This window comes from Bidens hawaiensis, unplaced genomic scaffold (genome assembly GCF_021521415.1).
Source record: "Bidens hawaiensis isolate Kalapana, Puna unplaced genomic scaffold, B.hawaiensis_p1.1 tig00027538_1, whole genome shotgun sequence".
NCBI lineage: Eukaryota > Viridiplantae > Streptophyta > Magnoliopsida > Asterales > Asteraceae > Bidens > Bidens hawaiensis.
The window spans coordinates 39,428-67,346 of record NW_027494458.1 but is presented as its reverse complement, the minus strand read 5'-3'; the positions used below and the strand labels follow the sequence as shown (position 1 = coordinate 67,346).

The following is a 27,919-nucleotide window of genomic DNA, read 5'->3' as shown; positions in this document are numbered from 1 at the left end:
GTAAATAATTTGTGTTATATAATGATCATAGAATTAGAGTTTCAGTTGAAAGACAACGGATCACATATAAATCAATTGCGTGAATCAGATTACATGATTTGGATTAAATGAATCACATTAAGAAGATTGATTGATTGAACCTATGAATCGATTAAATCCGATTGAATATGTGTAGGTGAATCGATTGACTCTGATTGAAGCTATTAATCCGATTGAATATGTGATTGTGAAACAATTGATTATGTGAATCTGATTACAAATGTTTGATAGTTACCTTGAATACTGATGAATTTCAATGTAATATGTATATGGTGATTGCAAGGGTTAGAACATGTGAATTAGGATGCTAAAAAATTAATAGGCATCACAAGTTTGATTTTGAAATTGATTAAAATAATTAGGAAATGTCATGTAAAAATTTGAAGAAATTTAGTGAAAAATAAAAGGAGAATTTGGTGGACCAAACTTGTTTATTATATAGAAAGTTAAAATAATTAAAAAATAATTAGGAAATGCCATGTGACAATTTGAAGAAATTTGGTAAAAAACAAAATGAGAATTTTATGGAAATCCACTTGTTTATTATATAGAGAGATGGTTCATTATTATATGTTACTAGTTTGATACTCCCGAGTTACGGGAGTTTAACGAACAAACATAAACGGACACGAGCATGTTAATTTTTTTAAATGAACAAAAATGAACATACATATTTGTCTAATGAAAAAGGGGATGTTAATGCAGTTGACAATGGTGGGTAGTATCGGAAGTTAATCGACGATGAATATGATAGACCAACAACAGAGAACATGTAAATGAGATAAATTAAATTAGGGTTTAATGGTAGTGTTTACCAATAATGAGATCTTATAACCCATTTGAGGGCTGTTAGGGTTTGGTAAGACCCATAACCTGTGTAAATTATTCTTTGATGATTAATGGATTATTTCACAAATAAATGAGATGTTATAACCCGTTTAGGAGTTATCCGGGTTTGGTGAGACCCATGACCCGCAAAAGTTATTGTTTGATTATGAAAGAGTTTCATAAATATATGAGATGTTATAACCCATTTAAAGACTATCCGGGTTTGGCAAGACCCATACCCGTGAATTCGGGTCAAATGCATGAGAAGCCTCCATTTAGAAATCAAGCAATCTGGTGGCTCTAGAGAATGGGGGGAACAACCTGAGAGCGACACATAGGATTTTATGGTAGGCAATTATATAGATAGTTAGATTTTTAGCGGCTACAAATTTTCATTTTACTCTTGACCATACCTAATCCCACTACTCAAAATTAAGCGGCGCAGCTTGTTGCTCGCTTACCCATTATCTAGATGTAGCTCAGTTTGTGTTATATATAAAAGTTATATGTCAAAAAGAATAATAAAAAATTATTATTTACTTGTAAACAGCTCGGTAGTCAAGCCAAACCAAAGTTCAAATTTCGCGTTTCAATTAACAAACAATCACGATTGATCGATATGATACATCCCCATATCAATTAACGAACAATCACGAACAATCACGTTTCAATTAACGGACGGAGCCCTTAGCGGTCCACCTATTGAGGGATTCCACGGATAAAACCCGACCCTCACGCCCGCCGAATAACACGACATCGAGGAGCCGGTAAATCGGGTAAGATCAGGACTTGAACCCTCAAAATCATTTATCATATCTCTCATATAAATTGATCGTAGTATTTTGCTATCAGATAGCTAATCAAAGGGTAGTCCAATAATTTTGAAGTGTGATATTTAGAGGTCAACTTTAAATCACATTCTAGATGAGTTATGTGAATTTACTATTAAAATATTAGCTATTGAAAAAATAATAGCGAAGTGCATTTAATGTTTTGGGTGAGGAACATGCAAGATTCATGAATTAAATCTATAAAATTAATTTATTATTTTTTATAGTTTACTTATATTTAAACGAATAAACATAATTGAAAGAAATATACACAAGTAAAGTGATTAATTCAAGGAAATAAAGTTCTTTGAATTCTTTACATGTTCATTAATTTAAATCTTATGATATTATCCATCAATATTAACTAGAAAAAAATCACGATAGAATGAAAGCCTAAAGTAGGGACTATCAATCTAGTCCGTATTGAATGTCGTTGCACAATACATCTCCAAAAGCCGGATTTACATATCTAAGATGTAGGAGCCCCCGATTGTTGAGCGTCGCTGGTTATATTAAGGTAGTGTTTGTTATGAAGTAACGATAGATGGAATGAAATGGATCATTCTAATGGAATGAAATAAAACATATTTGGTTGTCATTCATCAATGGAATAAATCATTCCTAAGGAATGCAATTCCTTCCATATATAACATTTTTCATTTCTTATTAAAAGGTAGTTTTTCTTTCATTTTTTCTAGGAATGAAACGAAAAATAATCAATAATAATAATAATAATAATTATTATTATTATTAATTATTACAACTACTACTCCTATTGTTATATTGTTATTTTAGCATCATCATTATTATTTTATTATAGTATAAATATTATTAAATTATTATTGTTATTATATTTTTATTACTATATCGTATTATCTTATTATTGTTTTATTAATTGACAAAAAAATATCATGATTTAATAGTTTACCATTTAATAAAAAATAATAATAAAGTGATGGTTCATTTCATTCCTATGTGGTAACCAAACAAAACAATGGAATAATAATGATTCATTTCATTCCTTTGTTCATTTCATTTCATTGGTCATTCCATTCTCTCGTTCATTTCATTACCACATACCAAACAGACCCTAAATAACAACATTAACCACTCAATACACGTATTAATTTTTAATTTAATGATTATGACACTTAATTAATTAAAAATGATTTTTGCATTAAATTCGGTAAACGGAGACTATCTTTATATGACAAAAGAAGTATATATTTTTTAAAGAGAGATATTTATATTATTCCCTTACTATTTTTTTAACAAGAATTATAACTAAGTATATATTGATTGATGTGACAACAGAAACCAGTGTTAGTCTTCTTCGTCTTCTCCCTTCCAAAATAGACGACGACGAGACGAGTAAACCCACCCAATACTTTACCATTAAATCATTAATTGACTCCGTTAATTCCATCCATCCATCCATCCTTCAATTCATAATTCTACTGCAAATTATTATTATTATTATTATTATTATTATTCAATTCGTTAAATCAATCAATTAATCGATCGATCATGAAGAGTCCTTTCAGAAAAGTACGTGGATTAGGGTTACAAAGGAACGATAAACGTCACCGTATTCAACGATCTTCTGCTCAATTAGACGAACTCTCTCAAGCTTCTCAGGTTTTCATTTCCTCTACTTGTATCATTCATTTGTGTGTGTGATTGATTTGAATCGGATGATTAGCTGTTAGGTTTAATTTAAAATTTTATATGTAAATGATTGGTGAATAATTTGGGATGAAATCGGTACCCTGCCGGAGTACCGGTGCGGGTTATGACAAACTGAGTGACGGTATATGCTGAATCAGTGGCGGCCCAAGGTTTTCGGAGGCCTCAATCGAATTAAAAAGTTGGGGCCTTTTTCAAAAATTTGTCCAGACATACTCTTTTTCGAGATTGGTACCGACGATTGTATTAATTTATTAGTAATCAATTTAACGATTCAACAAAGTTCTAATTTGTAGTGTTTAGGTGTTCAATAAAGAATCAAAGAACAAATTAACATTATTCTAATCACTAAGTAGCAAATAACAATCAATACATATAATTGAATAGATAAATTGATTAGATTAAACTAACCTTGAAAGTTTGACCACACACACAATAAATGTAATTTGAAGGCAATTGGTAATTAACGGTTGTCAATTCCAATTCCCATTAACTTCCAATTTCCAATTTCAATTAATTGCATTATGCTTTAAAGGATGATTAATTGCAAATTGATTAATTGAATTCTCACCATCTTGCCGTTAAAAACTTTAATATCGCTAAGGAAAAATCAAAAGCCCTATTATTTACAATTAAGTTATAATAAAATGGGGGCCTTTCTTGTTTGGAGGCCTCAAGCCCTAGCTTGGCCCATTAAAGCTATTGGGCCGGCCCTGTGCTGAATACCATACCTATTTTATCGGTTTGGTACGCCCTACCGGAACCGTTGAAAAAAAGGTACTGATACTGAAATCATATAAAATGAATACCGGTACGATACCAGGACTCGCCACAAGATACCGAAAACGAGTGTTGGTATAAACCGAATACCGTACCTATTTTATCAATTTGGTACCGGTACACCGTTACCTAACGCCCTACCGGTACCACTGGAAGATACCGAAAAATACTGAAACCGAATGGTATCGCTACTGAAAACATATAAAATGAATACCGGTACGATGCCAGGACTCGCCACAAGATACCAAAAAGTAGTGATGGTATAAACCGAATACCGTACTTATTTTTTCGGTTTGGTATCAGTACCTACCGGTATCATTGAAAATAACGAAAATACTGAAACCAAATGGTATCGTACTAAAAACATAGAAAATGCATACCGGTACGATACTAGCACGCCAAAAAATTGCTCATCCCTAAATTTGTGTGCGGAAAGGATTTTTCTTTGCTCATCCCTAAATTTGTGTGCGGAAAGGATTTTTCTTTGCTCATCCCTAAATTTGTGTGCGGAAAGGATTTCTCTTTGCTCATCCCAAAATTTGTATCTGATTTTGTGAATTTTGTTAAATTTTTGTAGGATATGCAAGACATGAGAGATTGCTATGACAGTTTACTTACTGCTGCTGCAAGCACCACAAACACTGCTTACGGTATTTAATTGATCTTCCTTTAATATTTAGAGTAATTGAAATAAATTCTTTGAAGGTTGATGTTCTTATGTGCATCTTCATTTGATTCCGTTTCAATTGGAATCTAGAAAGATTGGCCACCTACGAGCTGTACAAACAGTACACCTGATCCGATAGGGTGTGGTGTGTTCTTGATTGTTGATTTTAACTTTTACTTTGACGTCTCTCCAAATAATTACCTAAGTCTTAAAGATAATAGGGAGATTGGAAACTTCAATATGGTGCTACTGGTTTAAAGTTTCTGTATTGTTATTTCAACCTGTCATTTAGAAAAAACTTAAAACTCCTATCTGGTTCTTAGAAGTATGACATTAGGCATACCATGATATGAACCCGGTTAAGGGTTGTCCATTGCAAAAAAGGAGTAGCGGGAACAGTTTTCTACTTTTGTTAACCACTTGTGTCAGTACTAGTACCTGGATGTTCATTTGTTTTGAAATATTGATGTTTTTTTTATCAAACTAGGTTTTTAACTTTGTAATTGTAGATTTAGCCTATCTCGAATCTGGCCGTTTATCTTGATTTCAATGTCTTAGATTTCCAGTTTCTAACATACCACCTCAGCTTCTTGACTTCTTCCAAATTAGTGTCATTGTCTTTAATCTTAATACATCTTGTTCACTTTGGCCATGAATTCCAGAATTCTCAGACTCTTTACAGGAAATGGGTAGTTGTCTTCTTGCGAAAACTGCACTAAGTGATGATGAAGACAGTGGTGAGTATAACCTGATGAAGTGTTCAGCTCTTATTGTTTTAGCTTTCTTCATGCCCTCATATTTTGTTACGCTTACACTCAATTTGCAGGTAGAGTGTTGCTAATGCTGGGAAAGGTGCAATTTGAAATCCAGAAGTTCATTGATAAATATGTAGGTTTTAAACTTGTTATATACATGTGAAGCAGTTTGCTATTTTTTTATGAGTTCATTGTTTTTTTATAACCATCTCGAATTACCTTTTCAGCGGTCACATATCTCCCAGACAATCACAGTTCCTTCACAATCTCTTCTTAATGAATTGCATATAGTTGAGGTCTGTAATTTCTCATCTCATAATCGTTGCATACAATCATCTGTATATTTATGCATATTTCATACTCTATCCTACATTCTGCAGGACATGAAAAAACAATGCGATGAAAAAAGGTACTGCATGATCATTTCCCTTATCCAATTCATTGATCATTTAATATAATTATATATATATATATATTATACATAACTTGTATTTGTATCTATAGGGCGATATATGAAGAAATGAAAATACAGTATGAAAAGGGAAAGATGAAAAGCAGTAAATCAGAACATGTTTCTTCTCGCCAACTGCAAACAGCTTCTGATGAATTTGATGAGGATGCTACTTTATTTATTTTTCGAATGAAATCTTTGAAAAATGCCCAATCTCGTAGTCTTCTAACTCAAGCAGCTCGCCACTATGCTGCTCAGGTATTCGTCTATAATATTTATTAATTAATGTTAATATGTTATAACTTTATAATTCAGAAACTCTTCTATTGGTGAGAAAGCTAACATGTTGGAAAACAGATAAATTTTTTTAGAAAGGCTCTCAAATCACTGGAAGCGATCGAACCACATGTTAAATCAACCACTGAACAGCAGCATATTGACTACAATTTTGGTGGGCTAGAAGATGACGATAGAGATTCTGTATCTCTTTCTGATGATGAAGATGAAGACGATGATAGTGATTTTAACAATGACACATTTGAAGATAGTGAATTGACTATTGACCCACACATTAATGTCAAGAAAATCGAAGTTTCCGTCTCAGAAAACTCAGCAGAGGCAAGAAGTTTAATTCTACTACAACCAAAAAGCTTTATAGTTTATACGTTATAACCCTAATTGTTACTTCCTGTTATTTCTTTTCTGCAGTTGGATAATGAAGACATTACATTTCCACAAGTTCCTGTCAAATCAGCAATGGTAAAGGAAGTAACATATTTTCTTTTATTCAATTATTTTGGGGTATTAATTTTTGCCACAAAACGTGCAAACCTTTGAACTCTCAGGTAAATATGAACAGAAAGTCTTTATGTAACTCGACTATTGATCTTAGCAAAGGAAGCAAATCGGCTCCACTTTCCGTCGAGAGTAATTATGACCCGTCTGAAAGGTACAGACAGATGCGGCAGTCATCTACTCGAAGACTGAACACTTATGTTCTCCCGACACCACTCGAGAAAAAGTCAGTTACGTCAGGAACTGAAAGTCAAAGTCAAGTAGTTAAACCAAAACTGCCAACTAATGTATATCATTCAATGCCATTGGAAAAGATTTCAGGAAAACCGACGCCACTACCAGCTCCCCAAACAGCACACACCTCGCCTCAAATCGATCCACATTCGACGTCCAGTGCAAAGAAAATTAAAAGATATGCTTATTCTGGACCGTTGACTGGGAACTCACAGTCAAACAAGACCCCGTTATACGCCAGTGGTCCTATCGGGTCCACAGCACGCCATCTGCCCATATCTGGTTCGGTTTTGCAGACTAGTTTGACTCAACCACTGTCATCTTCTGAAGCATACCCGTTAAGTGCCAGTATGGTGTCGTTGCCTGTAATTAGTGAACTCCATGAACTCCCGAGGCCTCCTGCAAAAATGGACATCAAGAAACCTAAAGTCGGGTTTTCAGCTCCTTTGGTGACGTTCAAAAGTGGGCCTGATACAAGCATGATTTCACCTCCTCTGTCACCAATAGACTTCAAAGTTACCTGATGCTTTTGACTCCTACTGAAACTTCAAATCATAGGTATGCATACTTCTACCTAACACTTGTTAATATTGTGTGTATTAAACTTTATCTTCTGTATGGATCTTTTGAGACTTCTTTTTATATTTGTTAAACAATGTAGGATTGACGAATTCACTGTAAGATATGTGTTCTGGATCTTGAAGGTGATATAATTTGAGGTTTGTGTTGAATTGACAGGTTAGACCTATAAGGAGTTACTGCAGGAACCGTGTGGGAAATGCTCCGAATTACTATCGTAGAGGCGCCAAACTATATATAATTACCATCATACAAGGAATTCACAACCTTCTCTTTAGAACTACTTTTTTTTTTTTTTGCAATTTCTTAAATCTTTTAGTGTTATTATGTAAGTATGCACACAAAATAACTTGCCAGTCAGATATATTTCATCTTTATATAAAATATAAGTGACTTTGTTGATATCAGCATTTCTCTATTGGAACTAGGCTGCTTCATAACTGTTAGAAACCTATCGAGCCGTTCAAACTAAATCAAGTCGGCTGACATGAGATTTATATGCTTTGGTTCACAATTCACGGTTTAAAAAACCAGGTTTAACGGCTCAGTTTACATAAATCACAATAATGTTTATACATAAATCCCCATCTCTACTTGTAACAGAACTTGCTTGCAATGACAGAACAAAGCATTTGTTTCTATATACCAGAACTTGCTTACATTGACAGTACAAAATGTCTGTTTCTATATATCATAACTTGCTTGCATTAACAGTGCAAACTTTTTTTTCTACATATGTTAAAACCAGATTGCAATTACTATCATTTCTTAAAAATACCAACTCTTGTGTCTTTAATTTTACAATTTGGATTGATGACATCAACAATCTTAAACCTTAAAATACTAAAATGTATACTTGGTTTCATTTCTAATTTCGTCGCATGAAGTTTTCTTCGATCAACAGTCAATTTACTTGCAACATTTTGTTGCAACACAAGTAGACATTAAGGCTTAAGCGCTGCCATTGTGGACAAAGGATTGGTATATACAGGTCGATGTTAGTTGTCACCTTGTCACGCATTATATACCTCACATTTCTAATGCATACATTACAGAAATACAGGTATCATAAAGCTGTAATACATAACATAATACCACACTAAATTTTTTAAACATTATTTTTTTTGATCATGTAATTCCTAAATATAAGAAATTACGCCACTAGACAACTAGTATTTTACCCGTCCGGTGGACGGGAATATTAACTCGGTAATGAAAAACTTACAAAACATATGCACTCGAAAAGATCAAGACATTTTCCAAAATAAATAAATAAAAGTAACTACTCTAAACAATGTGAATAGGCCTTTATGAAGCAAATATCAGGCTTGTCCCCTATACATTTTTTCTCAATCAAAATTACAAAGTTAAAAGTACCACATGAAACAACAAAAAAAAAAAAAAAAAAAAAACCTGCATAAGCTAAACTACATGTCTAACATATGCCTTGAGCATGTGCAAAAGATTTCCAACTCCTAAGTGCTTTTATGTTAGATAATACATTTTGTGGTCAATCGATGCTTGCTGCAGTAAACTGTAGAATGAGAATTCTAAGTTTAATTAGATTTAGTAATCTAATCAAAAGGTTATTTTGAATAAATAATTGCATCTAAGCAAAATAGAATTGTAAGTAATTTACCCACTAACGGAAACAACCATATAAGCTTAAAGTTTGACCGGTTGCTGAATTCGAAGTGCTCGCCACGAACTCTTCATTATCACCTGCAAATTTGCAAATTTAAAATTTTTAAACGTTAAACCATACAGGATAAACGAACTTTTAAATCTTAAAGAAAAATATGATTTACCTCAGATTGATAGGCATTAGGAACCAACTTGTGCATCTTTTCATTAATAATTATAACCCTTTTCCCCTTCTAATTTTCCAAGATATTATCAAAACTTAAAAATTCAGATTTTATGACAATGCAAGGCAATTCAAAGAAAATTTGGGCAAAAACCTCAACTTTTGCTGGAGTTTTATAAGAACCTGCAACATCAGTTGCTGTCATTCTACATAAATAGATTAAAAATAATAATGCCAGTTCTAACTATAGGTAATCAATGAAGATACACCTCCAAAGACCACAAAATAAATCCTTAAATTAAAAACCCCATACAACAATCAGGCATACACTTCAAATTAAAGGTCCGAGTAAGATATAAAAACCGGTAAGAAAATGTAATATAAATAATTAGTCAAAGCAAACTGAATGTTGGTGCAAAAAAAGTAAAAAAAAAAACCCTAAATTAAATATAAAATCACACCTTAAGTTTCATACATCATATATTGATAAAACCTCCCATCCATCTAGTGCAATGTGCAATACCTTGTTCAATTTAGATGACCAAGATTTAAAAGTGTCCCAAATATAGAAAACAAATTAAAGAAGCAACATGTCATATGCCTAAAAGCTCTTATTCCTTTTTGGGTACATCAGTTCACTATACATACAATAAATGTAATTCTATTGAACATGTATATGTAAGTTTTGAACGAATTAAGAGTCAGCCAACCTTTATCAAGTATGGTGTCGATGTCTTATTGTTTTGCTTCTGTTTTAGTTTATCTGGATTTTGGTTTCATTTCGATTTTAGCTTTTTTTTTGTTTCAGTTCAATCTAGTTTTTTTTAGTTTTCGGTTTCATTTTGGTTTCAGTTCAAATCTAGTTTCTTTTTACTTTTTGGTTTCATTTTGGTTCAGTTTTGAGTGTTTCAACCTCCAAAGCCTGAAGAGTATCAGCCCCTAGATTCTCTTAGTATGACCCGTATAACCTACTTAACAATTTTGATCCACAGAACATGTTTGAGCGATGAAACTTTTGAGCCGTATGGCCCACAGAAATGATTTTTACTCTTAAATCAGGTGAGACCTGTTTAATAGTTAACTACAAAACATGTTTTGGTCACTTAATAGTTTTAACCCACTAAATATTTATGATCCGTTTAACTACAAAACAATCTCTCGCCTGTTTGTCTGACACATTTAACTCGTTTAACAGTTTGAATCAGTAAAATATTTATGACCCTTTTAACTGCAAAATAATCTTTGACCAGTAGTTTTCAATTTTACCTTATGAGCATCAGGAGGTTTCATGGTTTTAAAGTATTAAACGGGCCCAGACCTACAACTCAGAAGATTATTTGGTAGCTTACCTGAATATAAGCAAGGCAGCCTCTAGTAGTAGCAAACGATAACATCAACCCCTACTGCAAACTGAAAAATAGAAAACAATAAATATATTAACCGGGACGAACCAAACACGTTAATATAGCATATCGAAAGTAAAGGCAATTTGCATGAATGTATGCTTGTGTTAATAAGTTACCAAAAACACATGGTGCCTAACATTTTAGTAAGAAAATTGTGCATTTTAGCATAAACACGGTTCAATCATTTATGTCACTATGCCAAATTAAAAGGAAACCATAAATTGTGTCGTCAAAAAGTCATTTTTACCTGTTTACTTACGTGTTTGTTTATATTAAGGCAGCTTACTTTTAAAATTTTTACATTTTAAATAGAAGCTACACAAATAATTTATGTACACTCTGTAAAAGCATATTTTAAAAACTGTAAAACCATTTAAGATTTGTAAAGCGAATTCTAATAAATTAAATCGGTTAACCCGCGAACCCGTAGGGTTAAAACAAACACAACCCGTTTAAAAAACTTGCCGTTTCATCCTGAAACAAACCCGAACCCATGTAGACTTTGTATTGTACCAAAGAAAAGGCAAAGACATTTAATTCACTACCAACTATAGGCTAAGAACATACATTTAAACATAAGTTTGACTTCTAAAAGTCAAAAGATCAACAAATTTCCTAAGCGTACCTTGTAAAAACTCGACCCAGAATTCTATAAAAGCAATAATACCCTTTTACCTGTATATTTAACAATCAAATTCAGCCATTCAAATAAGAGCAAAAGCACTTGAAGTTTTACAACATATAATAGATATTTATCATGATGAAAAGTATGGCATAGCTACCACAGTCACATAATTAATAATTTAATACCTACACAAATAAAAAATCATACACTAATTCATTGACTAATACAGAGCTTACTAATTACCTACACAAGCAGTAATTACATACAATTTCGATTGGGGTATCAAAACAACACAAAGAAATCATATACCTATGTGCATGTATCTTATTGTTATGTGGATGTATTAATTCTCAGATGAGCGAAATAGTTAATTGCACATCCAACTCATTTAGCTTTGCATTAGCTTGAATATTCCTGGGAAGAGAATCTTCCATGAGACTGTATTTTCCATACATATTGGCCATATATTTTCAACCAAATGATTTAATCACTGGACTGATTCTTAATCAGATAATATCTACACAAAACCAAAAAGGAATTAATAATTTGATAAATTTCAGTTTTTCAAGGCTAAAGATTACAATGGATAAGCTAAAAAGAAATATAAATTAAAAGAAACCAACGAATAAAGTAAAGAGGTTGATTGAGAATGGTCGTTATAGATTAAACGCAAACAAATTGTGAAGCTACGGACTCAAATCACCTGAAACAGAAGATATCGGTTTGCATCAAATTGTAAGTAATCAATGAAGATACAACTCAAAAGGCAACAAAATAAAGCCCTAAATTTAAAACCGATGCCAATGTTTCTGCTGCAGCATCTCTAACTGGTAGAATGTCAATCAATCCTTTCTCTTCCATCTGTCACAGTTCTTGTTCTACTAATTTTACACCGAATGCATCAGAACAACAAGTAACTCTTCTCTGATCATATAATATATAATTATTGGATTAGCCACTTACCAGTTAATACCTAGATTTTTAACAACAATTACATTATGCATGTAACAGCAACGTTATGCAACGTGTAAAATCATGTCACAACTTTCAAACATCGGAATTTCTTGACACTAGACAAACAAAGATGTCGGGAACAAGAACACTAATGCCTGCCATAAGAGTATACTAGAACGTTCATTTCATTTCTTTGTTCATTTCATTACGTCATACCAAACAGACCCTTGGGGTTTGGTTTCAGTTTTCGATAACAAAACACGGCTTGGCTCACGGCTTAATTTAAAACTATCAAAACCGGACCACAAATACCTATATGTAAAATGTTATTTTTTTAACTAAAAACAAATTACAATAATATCATTTTTTTAGAAAGATATTAACGTATAAGAAAGTTATGACCGTTTAAAAATTGTGGGGGAATTTGGGTTAAAAGTAAAATTATAAATAATATATAGTCAAAAGATGGGGGATCAAAGTTGTAACTAATTTTTAAGTTTTCAAAAGTTTGGGGGGGGGGGGGCAATATTGTAAATAATTTAAAGAGATATAAAATGCACGTGAAATTTAGTGTTAGAATGACTAATTTACCCATATGTAAGTTTGTACTGTGTGTTTGAAAATTTGTAAATTACTTAAAAAATACGTGTCTTAATTTGTCCGTGATGGATTATATATAGTATAGATGATTATATCCCACGCTTTAGACATAATATGTTTTATTAAACATTACTGTCATTCTATTCCTAAAGCCACATGTTATCTGTTGGATCAGAGATGAATTAGGGTTTGAGTTTTATTTAGGGATTAGGGTTTGTGCAGAATGAATGAAAGTGAATAATAGATAAAAGAAAAGATTGAGATTAGGAATTAAAAGCTGATGATCTTATTCAATAATCAAAGCTGGCTTATATAGCCAAAAACTACAACGTAAACATCATGGAAAATCTCAACAGGATAAACTAGAAAATACGATAACAAATCAAAAGGAAACCAAAAAAATGGGTCAATCAGAGACTGAGTTTATCTTATTCTTCACGTGAAAATAAATTAAAGGCTGCAAACTGATTTGAATTATTCCTGCTAACACCCCTGCTTAATTCAAATCTTAATTACTCCCATCCTTGTTCTTAAATGCTCAAATTGTTTTATTCCGAGTTGCTTAGTTAACCCATATGCTAGCTGTTCTTCAGTATAACATGATTTTATGCTCACTTGCTTTGATTCAACTGAGCTTCTTATTTAGTGATACTTGATATCAATATGCTTGCTTCGACTATGCATGGCAGAATTTTTGACTAGGCAAAGTTGTTAAAAACGAGAAAACTTGTTTAGAAAATCAACATGTGTTTCTCCCCTTTTCTTTTGATACATTCGGTTTCCTGACCTCGGAGGTTGTAGGCTTTTTGACTAGGGTTCAGCGGTTCGTGAATAGTAATTTTCCGCGAAAGCTTCGTTTTTAGTAGAATCAGATTTGATATTCAAAAGGGTGTTATAATGCAGATTGTTGTCTACTTACCCGCCTCTTTATTATAATTTTTTTCATATAGTTATATTTATTTTGAAATGACTTAAAAAAAGCCCTTAAAAGCGATGTTAGTTGTATGGGAGCTGGAATTCATAGAAAGAACCCAATGATCTTGTTTTTATTGTAGCATTAGAGTTCATATGTATGATAATTGTTTCTTTTTTGTATTGTTTTACTAGATTCTAATATATTTAGAAAAAGAAGTGTAACAATGGTTCCTCCTATGTATTGCCAATTGTTCCCGGCTTGGTTTGTGATGTGGGTTTCTGCTCTTGGTTTGTGATTAATATTGTTATGTATGGAATTGGTGAAACCCACCAACATTTTGTTGTTCCCTTTTTCTTTCATATTCATTAACCTTTTGCTTCCTCTTGATATCCCTTAATATTGTTATTATGAACTATGTGGTCATAATCATCATCACTATTTTAGCAAGCAACCACCATACCATTTTGTCAATGTGTATATACATCTAGAGAAAATAGCTATTTTTACAAAATATATATTGAAATTTACATTATTCTAGCTAACTTACATGATAAACTTATTCTATAAATTTATACCACAGGTAGTATAAGAATTAAAGCAATTTTCAATGTATTGTGAAATGAACACCATCCAAACCAACAAATTGGTTGCAAGTTCAAGTTACTTCAAAGATCAAAGAATACAGTTTTGACTTATTGCCTTATACAAACACAAGGAAGCTATACAATATGCAAGTTCTAATAACACCACCACATTAATCAATATCATACTTGACCTTCACTCAACTTGCAACACAATATGATATTCAACATCAAAGTGCTCATCCAAACGTAACATAACGAGTTACCGCGCACTTATATTTCATGATTATGCAGGCAATGCAAAACTCTTTTGAAACCAATTCGGAGGATCCACAACCGCACAAGCATCATTCTTCTCAAATTCAGCAAGCTGCATCAACAGCGTCGATTAGAGTTTGTTCTTCACACTAAAATCCACAATTTATAGTAAAAATGAAGTTAGAAAGGAAAGGAAAAGGTGTACACCTTCTCACTACAGTGAGGACAAAAGTGATACTTGTGCCAAAGGCAATCCATTGTAGGACAAAGAAAGCATACTCCAAGCATGAATGGCATCATGCAACCAACAACCGCAGCCAGACTTATTTTTGATCTATTACCCACATAAAAAACAAGCATCCAAATTGATTAGTTAGGCTATAGTATGTAGTTCTTAAGATATACATAATTCCAACTCATTGAACAACCATACAAGGGATCATTTTATCATGTTTAATGACGATTATAATCCAAGAACGCACGTTCAACTAGTTCAATAAGTGAATAAGTGTGCAGCTGGTTTGATAGCCAACCTGGTTTTTAAACACCGGTGATGACCATTAATCATATGAATTGTTGGGCCGCTAAAGTAAAATAAAGATACTCTATTTATTTGTGGAAAATAATATAGTACAAACTGTTTACAAAAAGAATAACAAGAAATGTAAAATAAATGTTACATAAACGTAAAAGTGATTCAAACCAGTGTCTCCAACAAGATCTTTAACAGTATTTTTGACTACGAAAGTGAGCAAATTGAGGCGTTAACATTGGCTGAGATTCGTGTTCAACACGGGTTCCATAGTCACTATTGGAGATGAGCACACTAGTCGGGTTTTTGGTGTTATGTTATTCATGGAAAAAGTAGCGGTATGGAATGATTAATTAGAGTGTACTCGTCTCTATATTGAGCCTTGATATATAAATAATTTATCGGATATGTCCCAAAGGGGACACATCATAGCTCATTTTGCAATGATCGTTAAGAAGAACGCAAGCTCATAAATAACTAGTTACATAACTCATATATGAATACTAACAATTTTCACTAATTTTTTCAACACAGATTATATAATTTCTAGCTTGTAGCTAATTTGTTTATCCTTCAAGGATTCGGTTACACTGATCCGACAATAACACAATAAGTAACATCAACTTTTCACAAAATTAATAACCGAAATATGATCTTATCTATGCATGCATGGTGCAAGAAATTTAAGCTCTAGGATTTGTTCTAGATCGATCGATATATACCTGACTTTTGTGACACCGGAGCTGCCACATAAGGGGCAGTAAATGGGAGCAGGAGTGTCTCTATAAATCGTCTGCTTAATAGGGACACCTTTAGGATCACCAACAATGGCGTTCGGAGGGATCTTGCCGGTTTTGTAAGGATTATTATTGTTATTGTTGTTTGGGTTGTAAGGGATCCCCATTACCGGTTTATCATTCTTGTTATCCATCGTTGAAACCACAACTAAACCGATCAAAGTGTTGAGTTTTTGGGAGTAAGTGTGTATGGAAATCAAATAATGGAAATTGTGTAGAGATTATATTATTGTAGATGAAATTGTGTCAGCATAGAAGATGCTTTTTACAAGTGTGTCTTCTTGTTCATGTTCCAGGAATGATGTTGCTTAAACATGTTTTGATCGACTTTCAGGGTAGTCACGAAACGTGTAATTTTTGTTGGGGGAAAAACGGATCTGGTAAAATAAATATATTAACAAGATTAAATATTTTGATTGCACGGAGTTATAATATATTATTTTGTGTTATTTTTTTTATAATATTAAACCATGTTCTTAGCCTTACTTTGTGTTTGATGTTGATGGACAATTCTACAAGTTCTAACAAGTTCTAGAATTTTAATTAATTACAATGAAATCTTCTTCGGAATATAATTATGTACTCGTTTGTTTTCGGCATTCACAAGTCTTATCATCTAGACCATTCTTTGTTTCCTTCTTTTAATTAGGTAACAAAACTTATGACATTGCGTCTGCGTAATGACGTGTATATAATCGGTATCGGTTATATTTGTTGCAACTGCGGCAATAAACCCACAATATTAAATTATTCAATGCTCGGGATAGTAAAACAAATATACATTAGCCTTTCTTGATAAACAAAGACAGTGATGAAACTAATTTAAATGTAATACTCTTTCTTAAAAATCATTGATTGATTACGACATGTAAGTACCATATATAACCACCCACTAAAAATGACTAATTTGTATTGCTTTCCGGTCTAATTATGATTTTCGAAGCTTTTTACACTTTGTTCGATTATAGAGTATATAATAGCTTATGTAATATGGATGTCTAATGTTCTTTAACAAAATTATAGCTTTCCATAAAGTTTATATAGATTTATCAGTGTGATCAACTGGTCATGAGTTTATCACTTTATCCAACTAGTAGGGCCTCTTACCTAGCTTTTCCAAATTTCTAGTGGATTAGGTGAATTATGTAGATGTAAATAGAACCAATTCCAGCAACGTTCCAGTTTTTTATTTCTTTTATCCCTGCTCTTCTTCAACATATTTCTAGAATACATAAAATGAAAATAAATAAATATAGTACTTAGTTAACTAAGGGTTACAATTTATGAAGTCATTCGATTGATAACGAAAAAGTCTTTAAATACCTGAGTTTGAGAGGGAGCGTCTTAGATTTAAGTTCGAGTAAACTGTTGTTTTCGTCCATGTGGTTTGTTTAAATATGCGATTTTAGTCCAACAGTTTCAAATTTGCGGTTTTCGTCCCTGTGGTTTCATTTCACTTGCAATTAAACCCAAATTCATTAAACCCGTTAAGTCTGGTCATTAAACCCATCAGCGTACCTTTCACGTGAGGGGCAGTTTTGTCCTTTTTTCCCTCAAATACACCCCAGCCCCTCACGTGAGAGGGCTTGCGAATTACGATTGGGGTTTATTTGGGGTGGAAAAAGACAAAAATGCCCCTCGCGTGAGGGGCACGCTGATGGGTTTTAACGACCAAACTTAACGGGGTTAATGAATTTGGGTTTTTGCAAGTGAAATGAAACCACATGAATGAACGTCACAAGTTTGAAACCATTGGACTAAAACTGTAGATTTGGATAAATTATAGGGACGAAAACCGCAGTTCACTCTTTAAATTCCAAAAACTACAAGGATTGAGAGAGAGAGAGAAAGAGAGAGAGAGAGTCCTAGATTTAAGCCTTCAAAACCACAAGGATCAAATAGAAAGAATTAAAAGGAAATTTGCTATTCAAATATTTTGTAACAACTTATATCATTTGTGTGTGCGCTACTTTTTCCCCATATTATATCAGTTGTAATTAAACACTAGCTTCTCCCTTGTAAGTTGTAAGGAGCGGGTTCAAACAAATATTGTAGAAGTAGGTTTACAATGACAAGTACTCATTACAAGGTATGTTTTCGAGATGAGTTTCTTCAACTCTGACTCGTTACTACGAATCAATCTAGCCAAAGTTGTTAACCTCAACCAGAATTACACCAGAATTACATCTAGCCGGTAAACTAGGAATTTATGTAAATCTATATATCAACTTTTTTAATTAATTAATGATAACATTTTTAGAATAATATATTATTTAAAAAATATATTTATTTTATTTATATTGATATTCACCTATTTTGTTATAAATATTAAAAAACTTGTAATATTTGACATATATATATATAATATTCAAAAATTAATTTTCTTGTCGAGTACTCTGTATATGTCAAAAATAAATTTTCTTGTCAAGAACTCTGAGTACACTCAACTCCTCGTTCAACCGCCTACGACTTTGCAACCTTGGTTCAAAGTTTACTAAATAAAAATATACTAAATAAAATAGATCAACAACTTCAATCTTATACCCAGGAAACTGTAACTAAAAAAATATCAAATACAATAATACACCGGTGAAAATATACGCTAATCGAATAAGATACAAGCAACATTCAAATAAAAAATAAAAGTGATATCCATAATTTCCAACTACAAGTGATAAAATAAAAAAAGTTAGAAAGAAAAACCACTAGGACACATACTTTACGACGAGAGTTTAAGCTGATTAAACTGTATTTGCTGTCACTTTTGTGTTGAACTCCGACAAGCTATTCATAAGATGCCTTGAAGCCTTGTCATATTTAACAAATCCCATGAACCAAAAATCATGACCATCAACCGTAACAATCTGAATGTATCTTTCAGACGGATTCTCCCGCATCGTCACCGGATTCACCGTCCCAATATTCTCCAACGGTATCACCACCTGTCACGTTCAAAACCTAATTATTAAACACACGATATATTAATTGTATATTTTGAATATGTATTTGCTAGTCAAAGTTATGGGTATTCATCCACTCTTTTATTATAAGACTACTATATATGCATATTGTATAAGTTGTGAATACAAAACGCTATTCTTTTATATTCTATATTTTGTTATATATTAACGGATGGTTTATGGATTAGCTTTACCTTATAGTAGGTCCAGGTTTCTTGACCAGAAGGTGCGGTGAAACACAACGGCCGATCGCTGCAAAAAGCAACACGAGCAGTCGACAGATAGATGGTACCCGCGACAGGGCCGGTGCTGGTGGAAAGATAGCAGGCGAATGTCTTCTTCAGCTTCTCGTTCGGGTCTGAAGGCTGGAAAATCTGTTTGAACATCGACTCGAATCCTCCTTCTGTGATTGCCTTAGCCGTTAAGTTCACTTTACCCCATGCCGCTCCGGTCACTGATGGCCCCGTTTTCACTACAATCCAGTTTCAATAATTAGATGATATAGCTACACCACCCGTTTTGATTCCACACCATCATGGCCGTTCATAAAATATATATTCTGTCGTTTTGACTGGAAAAGTCTAATTTGAAAATTACTTATGGCCATAAACGGTCAAACTTTTAAAATTTCTAGTCAAAACAGACAACAACCTATATCCTATATCCGAACGGGCTTTAGAAAGAATAGGGTGGCATAAACCGAAAACCGATCCAAGACCCCCCAAAAAAATAAAATACGAGCTGGAAAAACCCGACGGCTTTTTTTTATATTTTTTTATTAAAACCGAAGTTTTGGTTACGAATGTTTTGTTTTAATAGGTTTGGATTAAGTATGGGTTATCCATGTAATAAAAACCGAAAAATCCAAACCAAATTTATAAATTTTTATTTTATTTTAAATAATTTATATAAAAGTTTAATAAGTATGCAATCCAAATATTTTAGCCAAAGTAAAATAATCACCTAGTGACTAACAAAATGATTTGGGCCAATTTGTTTTTTTCCCAAAATTTTCGAGCTCAAATGGTTAAACTAAAACCAAATTAAACCAAATCGAAAACCGAAAAACCTAATTAAACCAAATCGAAAACCGAAAAACCAAAACCATGCTGTTTCGTGAAATTCATTAGTTTCTACACACGTGTATGTGGGATAGGAATAGTTAACAAAATGAGTTTGATAATTTCCACTATGATAATAAAAAGTAAAAAGATGTAATTAGTAATTATTACAGTTGTGCCAGATGTTACGAGCGATGGAATCCGCCTTGTTGGTCCATGTATGAAACAGGTGGATAACTGGCTCTAGTGGATTAGTAGTTGGTTTATCAACCGGAGAATAAACCAAGTACGGCGATTGCTGGTGGTGAAACTGCTGGTGGTCGGCGGCTTTCCACAAGGCCGCCTTTTGATTGTCGGGGTGTGTGGTGGGGACCGCCGGCTGACCCATGAGATGGGTCCCCCACTTCTCTGTTTCCTCCGGTGGTGGTGGTTGTGAAGGTGATGATGATTCTGGAGGTGTGGATGACATGATATGATATAAGAGTTTTGGTTAAAAGTGTAAATTGTGATTGTGTGTTTGTTGATTGGAATGAAATAGTGTCAAAGGGTTTATTATAAATATATAAACAGTTTTGTCGGTTTAATAAAGAATGCGTCTGGACTTTTCTTTTAGATTAAGGTTGAGGGTGTTTTCTAGAATGTAGAAAGGTGGCAGAGGATGAGTTTTAGGAAAGTTATTGTTCTCATTCTTGAAGTTTAGACCGAGTTGATTTATTATATTATAAACTAGATTAGGTACCCGTGTATTGGATAAATTATATTATAAAAAAGTCAATGAAACTAAAGATTCACTCAAAACATCTAATGTAATGAAAACAAATAGAATTACATGACATAGCTCTCATAAATCTCTAAAAATCTCTTTATATACAACGTTTGTAGTCTTATTTAAAACTTGACCATCTTCATCAAAAATAAGTATTTTGAGCCCTTCTCTTGTTGTAACTCTAGACAGTGCAACATATAACTGGTCATGGGCGAAAACCGGTTGTCTAAGAAATAAACCAACCCTAGAAAGTGATTGACATTGGCTTTTATTGACTGTGCAACATATTGTGTTGACTTATTTCTTATATGGAAACGAAATTTCAAATTATTATCAGATTAATAGTCAACTCGAATCTACTATATATATATATATATATATATTGGTTTGACTTATTTTGTATTTGGAAACAGAATAAAATATACATTTTATTCAATATATTTATGTTATTTAAAATATTAATCATCACAAGTGACAACCTAAACAACTTCAAAACATACAATATGTGATGTCAAAACAAAATTTTTATATTAAAGATTTTTTCGTCTCCTATATATACACAGTTAAAAGCATGTTTAATATATATTTAGTTACTATATTAGTAGTCAACTAAAATTGGTGATTTCAAATACTATCCATAATTTCAGAGATCTACAAAACAATACACAAATAAAAATTACAGAGTTTACCCTTAACATGAAACATACTCTTTTACCATTTTACCATTAACATGAAAACTGAATAATGAATAGTTCTTACCTAAATCTGCGTCCAAGAGGAATTTGCCAATCTTTGTAATCTATAACTGTACTACCTTGAGAAGCCTGATGTACAACAACATAAAATAAGTTTTTAGAAATTTTTATGCTAATGTGTAGGATGGATATGCTTACTTTATTCTTTAAATACTCGGGATTTGTTGACAGAGATTGAATGAGGGCACTTCGGTCCTGTTTAGATGAGAAAAAGATAGGATCATTATATTAGATGATGATGATATGTTTTATAATATAAGAATGATAGATGAAATTAAAAATAATGTCTAAACAAACCTTTATCCATAGTGCTGAACAATCAAAGTTGGTTAAAAACCATTTATGGCAGTTCATGTTAAATGAATCGGCTTCTTCTATGCCACTCAAATGATGACGATATTCAAGGCAAATACAAGCACTTCCTGTATATACAACATCCACATGACACCATATTCCATATTTCTGTCAAACAGTTAACATAGATATCATTTCAAAGATATATTAAAATGGAAAGCATACTTTAAATAATAATAATAATAATAATAATAGAAGTACATAATTTTAAATAAAATTCAAAGATCCATAAATATGAATATGATTTTTCGCTATCATATTCATCATATTCTTATGTTTTTAAATTCATCCAACAATGCCAGTAATATCTTAACAGTAGCCTAAAACAAATAATAAGAGAAAAAGATAACATTTTTACCAGGTAATCTCTGTGTCAATTGCAGTTGAATAAGCTCGTTACGTTGGTTGTCCAGCTGGATATTCACATAATCCTGTGTGTCATCGATGTACTCACGAACCTGCGTTTTACAAAATAACAAATAAATTCATATGCCGGCCTTTAATAGAAACAATACAGACGGCTCGGATCATTGCATAGTGGGTCAAACCATGTCAAGTCGAAAAGAATAAGTTCAAATGGGTTAGGTTATTGACCAAAACACTTGTCTGTCTACATCTTTTAATTTGTATGTTAAAATTATTTTTCTTCTACATCAGGAACCCCATCCTCATCCTATAAATTATGTTGGAACCTACAATAAACCCCCAAATTTGCCAGTAATATCTATGTTTAATACACTTCCAAAAAATTGTTTTAGAACAGACAATGGATCCGACGGTTGGTACTTTGTTGATGACGTCATATTCATTAGATTATTAACAATTTGAAATAGGGATATGGGTTATTAAACTATTAGGGTTTGCATACAATCTGAAATTATAGATTTGAATATGGTTTTGTATAACGATTTCAAGAATCGTTATTTAGGGTTGGCAAAACAATATAATCAATCTAGTTTGTATAACGATTTCAAGAATCGTTATTTAGGGTTGGCAAAACAAAATAATCAATCTAGTTTGTATAACGATTTCAAGAATCGTTATTTAGGGTTGGCAAAACAATATAATCAATCTAGTTTGTATAACGATTTCAAGAATCGTTATTTAGGGTTGGCAAAACAATATAATCAATCTAGTTTGTATAACGATTTCAAGAATCGTTATTTAGGGTTGGCAAAACAATATAATCAATCTAGGGTTTGGAAACATACCAATTTGAAGATCCAGATTTGGTGTGCAAACTAAAGATGGACAACGATTTGAACCTTGAATAGGTTTTTGGATACTGGAAGTTGTGAAATCGTAAGATGAAAGATGAAGATCCAGAATTTGTGTAACCGTAATTTGAAATAATAGTAGATAGATGTCATAACTAGGGAATGTTTTAATGTAAATCTTAAAAATTAAAATTTTAATTTAATATAATAAATTTAAATAGAAATTCCATGGGAGTGCCACTTGGCATAATATTGGACCAACTAAGGGGAATGTGGGACAACCAACATTTTCATATATTATAATAGTAGATATAAATACTTTTCAAGTTTCAATGCCACATCTTGTCCTTGGAGGAGAGTGTGGTCGATGGGTACCCCTAGGAGGTACTAACTCCCACGGGAACACCTCACCTCAGCCACGTCAGAAAATATCGCCGGCGAGTACGTGTGTGAGAGTAGTATTCGCACAGGTCTGTTTCTGGAAATTTAAATACTTCGGCCGAACTGAAATAAAAGGCTCATAGGTCTTGACGAATAACAAAACACATAAGCTAATTTTTATTAACAACGATTAATGTTATAACAATAAACATATGGATTAGTAGGTGTACGGATGTGTTAGTGATGAAAAACTGGGTATCTCTTAGTTTATAAAGACACAATAATTAATTACGCGTCAACTAGTTCCAAATGTCATCCATTTTAGCGTGGATTTATATGTATATACAAATCTTAAATAATGTTATTATTTCCTTATAAATCAAGTATAACGGTTAGTTATATTAATTGTAAAATGTAAAGGTTAAAAGTGTTTTTGTTTAAATTAATATTGAAATAAATCATGGACCATTCTTGTCATATGTCAAAACTTGATTTGAAACACATTATGCATATGCGTCTCATTCCGTCTCCAACTCTAACATTCTGGCCGACGAACTTATATTTCCGGAGAGTGTTAAACACCAAAATTAAAAATTAAAGACCAAATCGACCAATTGACGGTGTAGTTGGACTCGAGATTTTTTACTGATAAATATATATACACATAAAAAAATTTTGGCCCCCGAAAATTACATGCCTCGGCGGAAGGTACGGCTCGCACACCCCTCGGGTTGGCCCTGTATTCGCAGACTGTTTTTTGTTGATAACTTTGTTGACTAGCCATAAAAATGAATTTGAATTTTCTTCTCGTGTATCTTTCACATGACGACGAAGAATCCTAAACCGATAGTAGTATCCTACTTTCTATGATCTTGCCCGACAAGCCGAAGAAGAAGACACTAACACATCTAGAAGAAGATGCGTGGATCTTGATCGCGAAAAAGGTCTCCAAGTTCTAATGGAAGATTATTTCGTCGAGAACCCAAAATACACGAAGAAATGTTCTGAGATAGGTTCCGTATCTCGAAACATTTATTTTCAAAATTGTAGCCGAGTTTGAAAAAAAAAGTTTGAATGGTTACAAGAGAGTACGCGAGGATCAAAAAGAGTTTTACGACCTTATAAAATGCACTTAGGTCGTTAAACAACTCTCTACTGAGAACCTTGCAGACAATTTTGATGAGTATTTATTTGTGTCTGCAAGGACCTCGCGTGAATCCTTCCGGTGTATCTGCGATGCCGAAGTTAGTTTATACGGCCAAGAGTATTTACGTTGACCGACTAGCTACGGCATTGCCGTTTTGTATCAAGCACACGAAGAAAGACATCACCTTCCGAAGAAGTTGGTAGCCTTAATTGTACACATCTCACTTGGATAATGTGTCATGCCGAGTTGCGAGGCCAATATATGAGAGATGATCAGCATTATCCAACGGTCATGGTCGAAGTCGTTTCTTCAAATGATTTGTGTATTTAGCATGCGTTTTGTGGTCTGCCGAGATCTAATAATGACATCATTGTTCTCCATCAATCTCCTCTATTTGTTACCCATCAAAATGGAACTGCGTCTTAAGTTCAGTTCCATGTAAATGGCCTAGAATACAAACGTAGTACTATCTTACAAACGGGATTCGCCTTAATTGGTTGACGTTTGTGAACTGCTTCTCGTATCCCGTATGGTTGAAGGAGCAGAGGTTCTCGAAGGTCAAGGCAAGATGTGGAGCGTGCTTTCGGTGTTCCAAAAGAAAAATGAGGTATAAATTAGCAACCCATACGGTGTATGATAGTTGAAAGAATTCAGATTCAAACTTATGTGTGCGTACTATTACACAATAAAACTTAAAAGACGACGGTAATATGATATCGCCGGTCTATATAAGATATCATTCGGTCGAGCCACATTATGATGATAGTGTGATTTATGAGTTACAAGATGCAACAATTCATTTCCAACTACGATTGGATCTTGTAGATCATATTGACTCTCTAAATCTAGCGTACCTTGACGACGAGTAGTATTTTTATTTTCTTATTTACTTTTTTAAGTTTATAATTTGTAATATGTATTTTATTTATAATGAAAGTTCTTATTTATTTATATATAAATTTTTTTAAATTTATTACTTAGTTTTTAATTAAAATTAAAATCTTTAGAGTAGTTTGGGTACACCATTGTCATCCTTTAGGTTAGTCAAGGGTAAAATGATGTGACAGTGAATGATTGGTCAGTGCTTTGGGTACTTTCACTACCCTTAGGAAACCACACCCTCCACACTTAAGTTTTATAAGAGCAACTTTTAACCCGTTCTCTATAAATATGTAAGTAAGTTTTTTAAATTATATATATGGTATAGTTATAAGCAATGTTTTTAGAAATCGGTTCATGAACAGTGTAACACCCCAGCTTAAGCGGAAACGCCTGAGTGTGACGTACAAATTGCTCAAAACACAAGTGACACTATTAAATGACAATATTATGATTAATTAATTTAAATGTCAAGTAAAATAGATTTTAACAAGAAATACAAGGAAATTATAAGAACAATTAAAACAATTTATCTACTTATCAATATAACATACTTATAGTGTCTTCTCCAAGTCTAATCCTCTAATGATTCTACATGTAACATATATATAAAATAAAGATCAACTAAAAAAATAGTTTGTTAGTTCACACATGTTTTGATATATATAATATAAAAACCATACAATTTCATGAGACATGCGTAATAATCGAGCAAGTAAGGTTCTTTCGAGTTGGTAACTGTTAAAATCTAAATATTTATATTTTCAATTTATAATCCTCATTTAATTAATGGGTTTTTTCTCTTTTTATTTTGCATACGGGCTGGCTTTCAACTTGTGTTTTATGGGCTGGTCCTTGCTGTCAATAATACAAGAGGCATCTCTCTATTTGGAAAGGAGCGTTGCCTGCAATGGATTTCCACAATCTCTGGCTATGATTATGGATGAATACCTTAATGCCTTTTTATAAATGGAGTGATTTTCATTGTAGAAAGATATAGAGCAGCAATAGTCTTCTTTCAAAAATATAAAAATATATTATCTATTGTCTTGTCTAGGGATTCATACCCATAAGACCTGCTCTTTTTTATCTTGTGTATCAAGCTTTCAGATTGGAATAAATCAAATTATTCATGATTTATAACATGGTATCAGAGCCGCCTAATCGATTTCTGGTTTAAGTTCTATTCAAATTCTGTAATTGCTTTACGCGTCTTCCGCTGCCGAAACCCATTAAAGTGACAGGTTGTATTATTGATTGAAGACCGGAATACTTTGTTTTTTTCTTGCGTGTGAGTTGTTGGGTAACTCTAAGTGAAGGTTACTAACACTCACACCTTGTTGGAATACCCTAACTTGGGCGCCCATAGTTAGATCGTTCTCTCTCTACTTTATTTTCTTGTCTCACAAATTAATTTTGCTAGGCATTAGACATATTAGTTGCGCGTTTTTTGTTTCATCTTCGTGCATAACTTGAGCTTGCCATTTTGTTATATTTTTTGTTGCTTTAAATTTTTCTTCATGGGAACTTCTGAAACTCTAATTACCAAACTTGATGCTAGTGATCCTTTGTTTCTCCATGCTAGCGACTCAAGTTGTTTGACTATTGTTAATATAAAGTTAAAAGGCGCTGAAAATTACACTGTTTGGGCAAACTCTTTTTCATTAGCTTTGAAAGCAAAAAAGCAAAATCGGTTTTATTGATGGGTCTTGTAATAAACCCACTGAAAATGAAATTTTGCCCTCACATGGGAAAGGTGTAATTCGGTTGTCTTGACTTGGATTCTCAATTTTGTGTGTGAAGAATTATATGTGGGTCATATATATTCCAAACTTGCTTCTGAAGTTTGGGATGATTTAAAGGAAACTTATGATAAAGTTGATGGGTCTGTGGTGTTTAGCTTATATCAAAATATTAATTCTATGACTCAAAATGGTACTTCTGTTTCTGATTACTATCACAAACTAAATACAATGTGGAAGCAATTTGATGCTATGGTACAATTACCATCATGTACGTGTAAGGCCTCAAAAGAATTCAATGACTTTTCTCAATTAATAAAATTAATGCAGTTTTTAATGGGTCTTGATGACATTTATCAACCCGTAAGAACTGGTCTTTTAACGCGTGATCCGCTTCCCACAATCAAAACTGCCTTTTCAATCATTTCTAGGGAAGAATCACATAGAACCGGCAATAACCCCACCAAAGGTGTAAATGTTGGTTTTGTGTCAAAATTTAATAAGTTTACTAATAATAAAAAGAAGTATAACAAAGGG

At 32.8% G+C, this 27,919-nt stretch overlaps 2 protein-coding genes and 1 long non-coding RNA gene across 4 annotated transcripts; 1 reads left to right on the top strand and 2 right to left on the bottom strand.

Moving 5' to 3' along the window:
- The first annotated feature begins 2,897 nt into the window (after positions 1-2,897).
- Positions 2,898-7,919, top strand: LOC143575549 (uncharacterized protein At2g33490-like). Its single transcript, XM_077059895.1, has 11 exons — positions 2,898-3,335; positions 4,741-4,813; positions 5,493-5,567; positions 5,657-5,718; positions 5,813-5,881; positions 5,966-5,994; positions 6,090-6,294; positions 6,394-6,654; positions 6,745-6,795; positions 6,882-7,623; positions 7,804-7,919. Exons 1-10 carry the CDS (start codon positions 3,225-3,227, stop codon positions 7,587-7,589), a joined length of 1,644 nt encoding a protein of 547 aa, XP_076916010.1. The 5' UTR covers positions 2,898-3,224; the 3' UTR covers positions 7,590-7,623; positions 7,804-7,919.
- Positions 7,920-18,715: 10,796 nt separating this feature from the next.
- LOC143575554 (GEM-like protein 5) lies at positions 18,716-20,637 on the bottom strand. The gene is made up of 3 exons (XM_077059897.1): positions 20,313-20,637; positions 19,275-19,552; positions 18,716-19,062 (listed from the first exon to the last, which is right to left on the bottom strand). Exons 1-3 carry the CDS (start codon positions 20,608-20,610, stop codon positions 18,862-18,864), a joined length of 777 nt encoding a protein of 258 aa, XP_076916012.1. The 5' UTR covers positions 20,611-20,637; the 3' UTR covers positions 18,716-18,861.
- Positions 20,638-21,542: 905 nt separating this feature from the next.
- Positions 21,543-23,346, bottom strand: LOC143575553 (uncharacterized). 2 transcript variants are annotated; one of them, XR_013142785.1, is made up of 5 exons: positions 23,228-23,346; positions 22,375-22,474; positions 21,801-21,857; positions 21,667-21,731; positions 21,543-21,558 (listed from the first exon to the last, which is right to left on the bottom strand). It is a non-coding gene; the product is annotated as an uncharacterized LOC143575553 (long non-coding RNA). The 2 variants fall into 2 exon arrangements; XR_013142786.1 differs by lacking the exons at positions 22,375-22,474; positions 23,228-23,346 and adding an exon at positions 21,960-22,062.
- Positions 23,347-27,919: the final 4,573 nt, after the last annotated feature.